General features: G+C 33.3%; 1 protein-coding gene across 3 annotated transcripts in view; it reads left to right on the forward strand.

Moving 5' to 3' along the window:
• LOC124533598 (protein outspread) overlaps positions 1-12,419 on the forward strand; it is a 243,973-nt gene that overhangs the window by 81,132 nt on the left and 150,422 nt on the right. For all 3 annotated transcript variants that reach the window (XM_047108985.1, XM_047108984.1, XM_047108986.1), the window contains exon 2: positions 7,518-7,598. In XM_047108985.1, coding sequence (XP_046964941.1) covers positions 7,518-7,598 — 81 coding nt within the window. The remainder of the gene's footprint in view (positions 1-7,517; positions 7,599-12,419) is intronic.

Raw genomic sequence — 12,419 nt, forward strand, 5'->3', positions numbered from 1 at the left:
TTTGATAACCCGAGATGAATATTTTATGTCAGTTAAGTATGTATGTTAATGCTTCGCTAATGTTTCTTGTATTAGCTTCGAGAAAGTGTAATGAAGATATTTAGCTTGTATATTAGTTTATGTTGGACAGATAATATATTGTACTCGTTTTTTTCTTTATCTGCATTTGTTTTTTTATGTTCCTGCAGCATTGCAATGATAATCTTGGAGTAATTTATGCAGAGTACTGATTATGATGACCATAATTGGATAGTTTAAATCTATTTTTAAACTTCATGAAACTTGATTAAACAAATATGCAAGTATATATTTTATCTTTCTAAAATATTTTAGAAAAATGATGATGGGTAAGTGGGATATAGAAGATTAACTATTACAATAATAATGATTCTAACTAAAAAACAACCACAATTAGTTAAAGGGTTTCCGTGCAAATCTTGATAATTAAGCGTTCCGAGTCAGATATTTCGTGAAAGCACACCAAATTAAATCTTGTCATTATCGGCCTTGAGTTCAAATTCGTGTACATCGCATTAAAGATAAGTCATTGGAAAGTGAAATGGGAGCGCACCTGACTTTGCTTTCTTTACGTCGCGGTGTTCTTTTTGATTCAGTGAGAGTGGTCTAGATACGATAATTGTGCCGGTAGCGATTCCGTGACGAGCCGGGCCCGACCGCCCGCCGGTACCACGGGTTTTCGTCTCTTCGGTAACCTTTCCTCGACTCGAACAGCTCAAACTAGTTTCGGCGAATGAGCACATGAAGCCATTCCAAAAGTAGGTCCCATGTGTAACGATTAACTCAGTCTTATCTGTAGATTTATCGAAATGCAATACACAGAGGAATCTTTTATCGGAATAACGATCGGAGATTATAGACGCGGCGGTAAAATATGAAGATTGTAATTTCTGTGACATTATAATCAGTGCAATAATGGAACGGGGAATAATTAGACGGAGGTATTCATTCGAGAACCATTGATAGCGATTTTTAAAAACGTTTATCGACTGTTTGTCGAAAGTCGTGATTCGATATCGCAGACATTGACGCGTTTTTGCAGTTCCCCGAACAATTTGATATCGCGACGTCGTTCATCGCTTCGTGAAAGTGACATCTTTGTTGATATTTCTATTATACACGATATCTTTTATATTCGATTCGAATCTGTTATTGTTTTGTTTCACGTTTCTCTTCATGAGAACGTTTGACGGTTCATTGTCAATAGAGATGTTTATTAATTGGTGTGAATGCCTCATTAAAAGTTGTAGATGTTTTAACACTTGTATTTGTACAGCAATGTTTTGTCATGTGGTTACTATCAATATTTATTTAACTCTTTATAGAGGTTGACCATCTTTGGATTATGTGTCTTCATAATTTCAGTAAACATTAATTATACTAATGATAATAATTGTTATCTTGTCATTATTTGATGGCTTTGTCTATGTTTCAGTAAATTCGCTACAAATAACTCCCAAATTTAACACCGAAGCTTATCATACCAATGACTCCCTGTTAAGGAGCTTTCATCCTAACGGTTCAACTTTCTCCATAAATCCTCGAGCCATGTAAGGCCCGTTTGAACCGATGAATGATTAATCCGTAGCTATACTCGTGCGCAGACTCCTCGGCGCCCGCTATCGCGCATCGGTTGCGCGCGCGCCGACGAAAGTGCAAGTCGCCCAGTTCCCACGACCACCCCGTACTCGTGGATCGATATGAATCCGATATTTATACTTTCGCAAAATCGATACGCTTATCGATATTATTCTCATGTCACATCCTCTCAAAATCAACAACTATTTAATCAAGTTCACTTTCGTATCGAAGTCATAATGTATTGTGATTTTATTATAGACGTGTTATCATAATGTGGTATTTTTTATACTTGTCAATATGAGCTATCTAATCTAAATTGGTATTGTAGAACGAATCGATAATGAATTGAGTCAGATTTAGTGATGCGTCAAAACTGTATCGATATTTTCTTTAAATTAAATGTCAATTTTTAACTTAATTTATATTTTCTATTACTTTATATATGTAACTGATTATATATTCATTGATCATAGTTGCAAGGATATCCTTTGTCGTTTGTTTTTCTTACTTTTATATAGGGTACGCCGACAATCTTACATTTCCTATAGCACTTGTTGCTTAAGATCTATCAAATATAATTATCATCATCATCATCTAATATTAAGAATAAGGAATATAATTAATGAATGGGCACAACTTGTATATTTTGTTGTTCAGTGAGTTCTCTGGCGCTCTTCGAGAAGGATACTTCAATTACAACTTCTAGAAGGCAATCATTCTGTATATTTTGAAAATACAAAGTGAACTTATACAAACTTGTATCTAGTGGAAGAATTCCCGAGACGTGTGAAATGTTTTTTTCGCATTATCTATTTTATCTCGAACTTGGTTTTTCGTATTGGATCATTAATGGTCAATTGCTAATACATAATATAGCGCCCCGATGGACGTCCATCTCAGTTCAACAGTAGAAATAGCGGGTTATTCACGAATTGTTACTAACTATTGAATAAAATATTTATTGATTAAATTTAAAATTTGTTTAAATATGTCTTGTACATGGGTTAGTGGCCTTCTTATAACGCTTAACTTCCTGACTCTGTTAATCATGAGAAACGAGTGATTTAACAGTGCATTTACAATCAATACCCAATCGATCAACCAGTACCTAGTGCAAAAGTATATAAAAATATTAAGAAACAGCTTCTTACAAGTAATATTGCATAAATAGACGGCCCAGTGGGTCTTATCAGCACAGAATATTTCACATAGACGACTAAAATTTCCATGCCCTCAGCACGGTCCGTGAAATTGAACTTAATGTTGTTGAACATAAAGTTTATTGTTGAAACGTGCTCGCACATTTTGCAACACCCTTTAAGCGACGTGCAGACTGTCAGTGTCCTTCGAGCGATTTTTAATTTACCTAGCTAGTGGTATTGCGGTATTTCTAAATTAAGGGTGCGATACTTTCTTGGTAATATTTGTCTTCTTTATTATTCACATCAAACACAATCAGCTGATCCTCATTAAGTCAAATCCCAACTTTTTCAACTTATATGGAAAATATTTTCTTACAGACAGAAAAAAAAAATTAACAATTTTACTTGATATCAATGTGTATCTCATATAAAAGTCAGAACTCCAGTTTCCGAAGCTCTCGACAAAGTCATCGAAGTAGATAAATGGAAGTCTAGTTGTCGAAATTAGTATATTTAAAAAAAATAGTTATGAAATATTAGAATTCTACTACTATACTATAACTTGTCTTTTTCAAGATACCTGAATAAAGCAGCGTGGTCGTATTAATTCCTTCTCATCAAAAGGAAAGGACTTACTGTATTTTGTTACAATATCCAAGAGTTCTCGTGTTGGCTGGTTTGAAGTATTCAATACAATGATGTCAATGAAACTTCATCAATAAACAGTTATATGGCGCACTCTGCTATTGGACTTTGGAGGGTTCATTTGGCACCACACAACACACAATGGTCATTCTTTGCTTGTTTTAAACAGCCCATAGTGGATACCATGTATGTACATAGCTTTACAGTTAGACCTTACTGATCGTTGATGCGTTATTATGTTTACAACAATGTAAGATTTTCTATATTCGTGTTGGTACGTCCAGCAGGTTTTCGCTCGTAAATCAATTGTTTTTTAGGACGACCGTGTAACCATAAAGAGTTACGGATGTTTTATTGCCGACTAATGTACTAGACGTTTGTTTTTGAACGAGTGTTCGTGTGTATGTACAAAATTTGCTTGATTTATGAAAACGTAACGTTATCTAAATAGAATATTGTACTGAAAACATAAAATACTTAACATTAAGTTAGTTACGCCCTTATGTCTTTAAACCATCTCCTGTAGTTCCACAGTCAACCATATTATATATTATAAAAGGGTAATAATGTTGCCATCATTCTAAATTACTTTTTTAATACTGTTAATAGCGAACAGTACAAATCATAAATTATTGTGTAATTGTTAATATTTAAAATAAGATTCATGTCCATACATTTACATTCTGTAAATATAATATGATCAACTGATTATATATTTTAGATAACACTTCCAAATGAAACAGAGAAAATAAAATTTCAATAACAGTCGTTTTTTCTCTCGTAACGATAAAGACTTTTACAATCTATACTTCGAATAATTGAATAAAAATCCATACAATAATGATGCTGCACAAATTTCATAATGTATTAGTTTCTTATATTATGTAACTAACAGTAAATAATAATCATCTGTTTGTAAATGCAAAAATTCAATTTACGATTCAATAAAGTGTCTGTTGCTATTAAAATTAATAGACAACCAATGCCGTAAGCGTGAAATGTTGTTGCAATATGATATTTCAAGCGCTCGTGTAGCGCTTAATATTAAACGACATATAAATATAGAAGATATTAACCGCTTTATAACAGATGAATACGTAATATTGGATATTTTTTTACATAAGAATTATTTAAAATAAGAACTATATTTCTATTATGTACATATCACGCAATAAGGCTGGGTTATATTTACTTGGTTATATAATCCAAAGATTCAACAGGTGTAAAATTTTTCAATTGGAAACGGCTCTCAGATGTAATTCGTTACACGATTTTCCGCTACCGTTCCGTCCCTTAACATTGTTCCCCTGACATCAGAGGAGGCCAATGTGTCAACGCGTGTACCGTCCTATCGTAGGACTCGTCCCCATTCCCATGGAACCAATGTGGTTAACGCCATCATAAGATATTTCCTTACAAAATAACGACCAATATATCTTCTTGATAATATGTAATATAAATTAACATGACTATTAAGATACAAAATAAATGTATTATAGAGGTGTGGCCATTATGTATTTAACTCATGATAATCTTTTTATAATTATAATTGTGTAAATAACATTTATAACAAAAATAATCACCACCATAAAATTTATCGATTTAAAAACAAGTAGCCAAATATTATCACAACGAATTTTGAAATGCGACGATAATATTAAACATATGCCAATAAAATATTTAAATATATGTAGCACTGTAAAGCGCTGCTGGTGTTAAGGGGCTCACGCGGGTGATAGCGATCTAGCGACGCACGCGCAGCCGATTCGATACGCACAGAATTCGTATTGTCGCCGTAATGGCGTGTACGGTGGTAACGGTACCACGCGACCGGTTGGGGACCCTGACATAGATATTATAAGGGAAGCTACTGAACTGTTATGTATATATTTCTAGAAACAATCTATAAGTATAGAACGCTTTCGTGCTGGCACGTTAAATATTCATATTCGAACATAGTCTCTAAGAAAAGGCTAAATGTACTTTGCTTTTTAGAGAATTTTTACTAAGGCATCATCAAATTAAATTATTTTCAAATATCTTTTGTGTACATCATTGCTGCTATGATATTTTATGGACCGATTGGAAAGCGACGGAATTTTTAGATAATATTTATTAAGTTAAAAACTTAATAAAATGAAAATTAACTCACCACGAAGATATCGTTTTATACTAGCTATTACCCACTTTTGGTCGCAAAGAAAGTGAATATATTTACAAATAAATAAATGATTGGTACACAAAGAGGTCTTACCTCTTTGTTTTCAAAAAAGCCTATGTCCTTTCTCATGCTCCAGATTAGTTGTGTATCAAATTTCATTTAAATCGGTCCAGTAGTTTTGACTCGAAAGCGAGACAGACAAACAGAGATACTTTTGCATTTATAATATAAGTATGGGTATATTACTATTATTTTATTCAAGTGATTGTTTGGTGTAAATACATAGTATTGCATTTCTCGCAATCATTACAACGGTGCTCCTATAGCCAGGCTCGGTCGCTTAAATTCGCATTATCTGATGACGATGACACACGCGGACGTGTCGATGGCCTTTGTACCTCACAAAAAGATCGGTCAAGTTCATTCGTACAGTCGCTCTGACCGCTGCGGATGTTTGTAAAATGTTTTTTATGGATACTGTATTCATTTGGTTCATTTAAAAGAATACTAGTTTTATGTGCTTAGCTACAACTTTATTTTTCTCTCGAAACCGCTCTAGATCTTTATAATACTTCTTCAAAACTTAAATGTTTACAGGACTTAAACAATTCCAAATTCAATATTAGCTATTGGAACCTCTGATCCTAAAAGATTATAATACTGCAGTTAAATTTTAAAGTTATTATTAATTAAGTGCTATTTTCATCGTATTCCATATTAATTATTACAATATAGGATGAAATATAGCGGTGATATATCTTCAAAGATAAGTACTAGCTATGTAAATGTTTCGTCATTGCCATATACACTTGTAATGATCTAGCATTTCAACGGACACTTGATTTGGGTCTTCGTTGGTTAATCAAACATTAAGTAATGTTAACACGACTGTACTTCGTGACGCAATTGAGGGTCACTGGCCTCCGGTGACATCAGTTCATGTGTCCATGAAGGTTTTACTGATTCCAAAACAATTCGCATTAGGATATGAGGTCGAAATCCTTTTGGAAATCTTTTATCTCCGAGATGAAAGAGGAGACAGCAAAAAATGAACACATTTTATCATGGTCATAAGTCTCTGAATTAGTTTAAAGAATTTATCGAATAAAGAATAAGGTTGTGCATTTTTGGGTGTGAAATTGTCCATTAGATTTTTATCGTCAAAAAGGACTGACTTTTTTGCAAGTTTTGTTGCAAAGACATTCTACTGTATATCATATCAAATTACAAATATGGATGGCGATGACAGCGTCGCTAAAGGACTTAAATTTATTAAATGTTATATAAAAATTATGATAAGCCGATTGATTTATTTATTGATTTCTTTTGCATTCTCACCTTCAGCCGATTAGCGATACATATCTAACATTTTAATAAGACTAAATAATATTTAACTGTCCGTAACTAACACAGGCAATATTCATTTACGAGATATCAATTAAATATTTGTATGAACAAAACCAATCCTACATTCGTTTGATGATCTCGAAGCACATAAATGGTGTGTATAGCAATGAGCATGAGAACAGTGTAGGTTGGCGTGTTTGCCAACATTGGTCAAAGTTTGCTCTCACCTCAAGAGTTGGTACTTGCTAGCTTCAAGCACCAACGTGCCAACACTGCCAACGCCCACGCATTGATTTACATTTACTGTTAATTCCTTTATGGTGTGTCAACGTATGATTAACGATGTGAAGGTTGCTCGGTGCAAATATTTCATCTGGTGTATTTTGGCTTTGCATCTGTCGATACAAGCACTTTCGCACTAAGGTGTTGTATTTACAACAAATATAAATACAGTCACCTGAATTTATTTTTAATCTTTATGTTTTTTTAGTCTGTCACAGTTTTCGCGCGTAACTTTTTAACCATTCTTTTTTTTACAAATTGAAAGAGAGCAGAGATCTCGAATTATACAGCCAAGTATATCATATTCAGCCAAGTTAATTTTTTTTTTATTTTATTTTCAGGCCAGTAGAAAGATATCAAAATGCGGATATCTGTTCGTGGCACCAGGCTGGGACTTTTCCAATCCGCTCTACAGAACAAAGGTAAGCCCACATGTCTTGTCTAGCCGGGATTTATTCCTAATCGAACTTGAGAAAAATAATATGCTTCATAAACAATTCTATATGTTCTGACATTATTATCTAAGGGAAAAACCCATTACAAACCTTGGAGTTATATCTTTTTATCAATATTTTTTTATCACTTCATTAAACTTAATAAGAAATCTTCAAATTATCGTATAATGCAAAGTAACGATACAAACGAACAACAGACATAATTACATTGAATAAAGTCTCAAACTAATAAAGAAGGATAAGGTCACATTGACGTTCAAGAAAACAATAAAACACATTAGAGTCGATTCAGTTTCGAGGAATCAAATATTTATTGTCGAATTTAAACATATTATACTTGTACGACATGCTGATATAAAGCTCGTTGTCCACTGATACACAGCAAAACGTAGCTTAATTTCAATACAATTAATAGCGAGTAAATAAATTTTTAAACGTGCGTTAAGTCTTTTATTATTCATTTGTATATTCTCTAATTAAAAACCATAAATATGTAAGTGCTGTTATATCAATGCTATAAAGAACATTGATATACAATACAAGTCTCAGGGCTGGATTTTTACGTGTTTCTCTTCAGAGTTTAGTTTGATAGTAAGCAGAACACGTAAACTTACCTAAGATTGTTTGAGATACCAAGTGCTTCAATTAAAGCGTGTATTAAAATGCTAAGGTGTACGATAGTATAGTCAGTATCGATTATTGCATGATATAGCGCTGTATAGCGATGGAATCCAGTGGACGGTCGATTTAATATTTTTATTTTGAACATGCCAATGGGCAGAAAGAAAATAAAGATGTTTGATGTATGTTATACAGAGTAACCTGTTCTTTCGGTTGCAGTCTCACATATATTCAATATTTATGTTGATAAAATTATTTTATGGGTTATTAAAGAGTTGATTTTTTTTTTAGTTGCGAGAATATCTCCGCGTATGAATAACTGGATTTTTAATGTAATTTTTTTTAGGTTATAAATTTTGATTCGATTTTGTTCTTACATAATATTTTAAATGTGAAAGTGAGTCTGTTTGTTTGTCCTGCTTTCACACTTTAACGTTTCAACCGACCTGCGATATGTGGAACATGCACTGTATGCAATCTACACAATATAAGAAGACTAATACTTGGTTATAAAATACTAGCTAAACCTGCTGCTTTAACAAAATACTTTTAAATTTATGAAGCGTTACCTAGAGCTCTCAATACATCACCACCCTTTCTGCTCTCTCGAGGGGTAACAAAACATTAACCTATGTCCTTTCCTATAAATATATATCATCTCCGTTATCTCAGTACTTGGTGGTAGGGCTTTGTGCAAGCCCGTCTGGGTAGGTACCACCCACTCATCAGTTATTCTACCGCCAAATAACAGTACTCAAAATTATTGTGTTCCGGTTTGAAGGGTGAGTGAGCCAATGTAACTACAGGCACAATGGACATAACATCTTAGTTCCCAAAGTTGGTGGCACATTGACGATGTAAGGAATAGTTAATATTTCTTACAGCGTCATTGTCTATGGGTGATGGTGACCACTTACTATCAGGTGGCCCATATGCTCGTCCGGCAACCTATAACATAAAAAAACGAAAACATTTTAATATAATACTCTATTAAATTCAGATTATTGAAGCTTGTCACATGTTGATCATATTTGTAGTAATTAAATCTTTTACACTGCAATAGTAATAAAAATTATCATCTTTAATCAATACGAAAACGATAATTTACTAATCAGTAAAACAGGAAAAGATATACAAAATTATCAAACAATATAATAATTTCTTGTAAAGTTGATAATGGCGTAATCAAAAACATTGCCGAATAATCGTAAAGAATAATTAATATTAATCAAGTGACGCGAGCCGTTATGGAAAATCGCCACGGCCGAGTAATTAGGCTGACATGTCCGTGTTGCCAGTAACAATATATATGTGGTGAATTGACAGCTTGTGATGTTGCCGCTTGAGAAAAACGAATAATCATTTAAAAATATTTTATTATCTTTTTAATTATTTTCGGAGTATTTTAATTCTATAAAACTTATGTTTAAATTGCAATAATATTAATCACGAAAGTTAATAGTTATATATATATATAAGTTAATAGTTATATATATATTATATATCGACTTAAAAAAGCATCACGTTTTTGTCTTTTCTGATATAGTTGTAGTAATCTTCTATTGGATAGATATAAGTACAGTCGGGGTAAGAAAAGCTTCGTCACCTTAAGATCCATTTTCGTATGCTAGGTATGAGCTATAATCTGCTTTACCGATCGAGAATAACATATTGCGTCGCAATGATTTGATGTTCAGATCCAAAAGGTACTAAGAGTTAAAGACTTGATAAAGGAATTAATTTGAAAACTGACGAAGGATTTCTTACTGTACTTACAGATTAATAATTATTATGAATTGGTTATTCACTTTTTGTACCACGTGAAACTTATTAAAGCTAATGTCATTATTGCTTTTTGTTTATATAAATCTTGTTTTATAGCATTATGTTCAATTGACCCTGGTCGTTTAAGTGAGAGAAACATAAAATTATACATATATCGACCGGGGTTATTTACGAGTATACGCACACGAGGTTTACGAATCTTATCCGTACGAAATATGGTTATATTATTATGCAAACGATTGAAATAAAAAGATTCGTATACGATGTCTCGGCGGTCACGATAAAATCCGACGGGGGGCCGCTTTCCGGCGCCAAAACGTGTCAAAAAGATGCGCGGGAGAGTCGAGGCGCAAATTAAAGCTGGCGGACCTCGACAGATAGTATTAATCATGAGAGTTCGAATCGAATTTTGCGTTATCAATTCACTTGTCAGGAACACGGGAACGGTCGTTTTGTTTTATTATATATATTGGACACAGCCAACTTTGTATGCGTTTGAATTTAACAGAAAAAAAAATGATTGTATCCTAAGTTACTCATTATATCAGTTATCTGCCAGTGAAGATCCCGTCAAAATCGGTCCAGCTTTTCCATGATTAGCCGGAACAAACGGACAGAAATTGTAAAAAATGTTATTTTGGTATATATATATCGTGCATACATACGTAAATGCATTGAGTAAAAAAGGGCTATTATTATATTCACTCCACTCTAATTTTATTATATGGATCCAATATGATTAAGTGTTCAGCCTTATATGAAGACTATGAATTTTGCTTCATTCGTGTAAAATTTATTGAAGCGAATATCAGCGTGTAATGAATGACAAGTGCGCTCTCTTCCAGTGTATTCAATGTAAAAATTGAAATTGATGAAATTACAATTAATTTCTTATGAGAAAAATATTAAACGAAATAAGTTTAATGATGTTATTGACGCTTGTCGTACTGATATTTTTAAATGAAGTTTAAAATCATTGCGTTATGAATGCGTGTGTTGAAACGTATAATAGTAATAACATTTTATTTATGTAAATGATCGAGAAAGTGAGTAAAGACGTTCAAAGGAACAAACGCAGCGACAGCCGCCGACATTTGCATAAAGAGGGGGCGTGACTAGCCGAGTTCTAGATCGATTATATCTAGATGAGTTTCACTGAGCCTGCTATCAGTGTCAATGACTACGTAGCCGTTCGTTTTATCGCATGTACATAAATATCATTATTAAAAGTCATATAAATCAAAAACCCATATAAAAATCAGTTTCATTTTGATACACTGAGTAGAAAATTTAATTAACTTACTTTTATTTACTTGGGGCAAGCCTATGTAGTACCACGTATTCTACCGTCAAGCAGTAATACCTTTTTATTGTTGTGTTCCACTTAGAAGGGTGAGTGAGCCAGTGTAACTACAGGCAATATGAAAACAATATTGACTTTACTTCCCAACCTTGGGGGCGATGTCAATGCTGGTGGCGTATTAAAGATGTAATGAATTATATATTTTCTTATACCACCAATGTCAATGGGCCCTGGTGACCATAGGGTGGCACATTAGTGATGACCGTCTGACTAATTTATTTTCACACTCCAAATCAAAGCGGGATTATTAAGTCCTGTAGTCAAAAATAACAAACCCCGAACCACAGGCTACATATATTACTTACTATTAGATAATAAAATAAATAAATAAATATGGGACAACATCACAAACATTACTCTGTGAACCCAATGTTATTAGCTAAAGCACTTGTGTTATGGAAAATCAGAAGTAACGACGGTACCACCAACACCCAGATTGGGTCTGGGACAACATAAAAAACGAATGGTAATAGAGAGAATCTCTTGCTATGTAATTTTAAAACTGTGCTATTTATTGCACTCCTGTTTACTTATTTTATTTAAGTAAATATTAATATAAAAAGTAATAGATACTCGCAACCAGTAAAACAATTAATTTCGTATTAGGTTCCCGATAAAAAAGTGCAAATCAAATTACAACTAGCTCGCCGAAATTATCGTTATTTATTTAAATTATAGTTGTGTTGTAGAACAAGCGCCGAGATAATATCTGTTTAAATGTTAAGCATTCGTGGGGCTAAGCTCGGACCGATTTATCAGCGGGTTTGAACTAATCGTGAGTTAGGTTAACTGCCTACTGTATTATAGCGCGACATTAGGCTATAATTTAACTTCATCTAGATATCATTAATATAAATATTTGGTTAACAAGTCGCCCAGATGTCCTTTAGTGGATTATGGCTATGTAGTAAAAATTCATTCCATAACAGGGCATTCCAGCCATAGCAATCAGCCATGGCATACAGAAAAGCACGCCCGTTTAGAAAGTCAAAATAGAAGTAAGTTTCGGCATCTTTTAA

This window comes from Vanessa cardui, chromosome 11 (genome assembly GCF_905220365.1).
Source record: "Vanessa cardui chromosome 11, ilVanCard2.1, whole genome shotgun sequence".
NCBI lineage: Eukaryota > Metazoa > Arthropoda > Insecta > Lepidoptera > Nymphalidae > Vanessa > Vanessa cardui.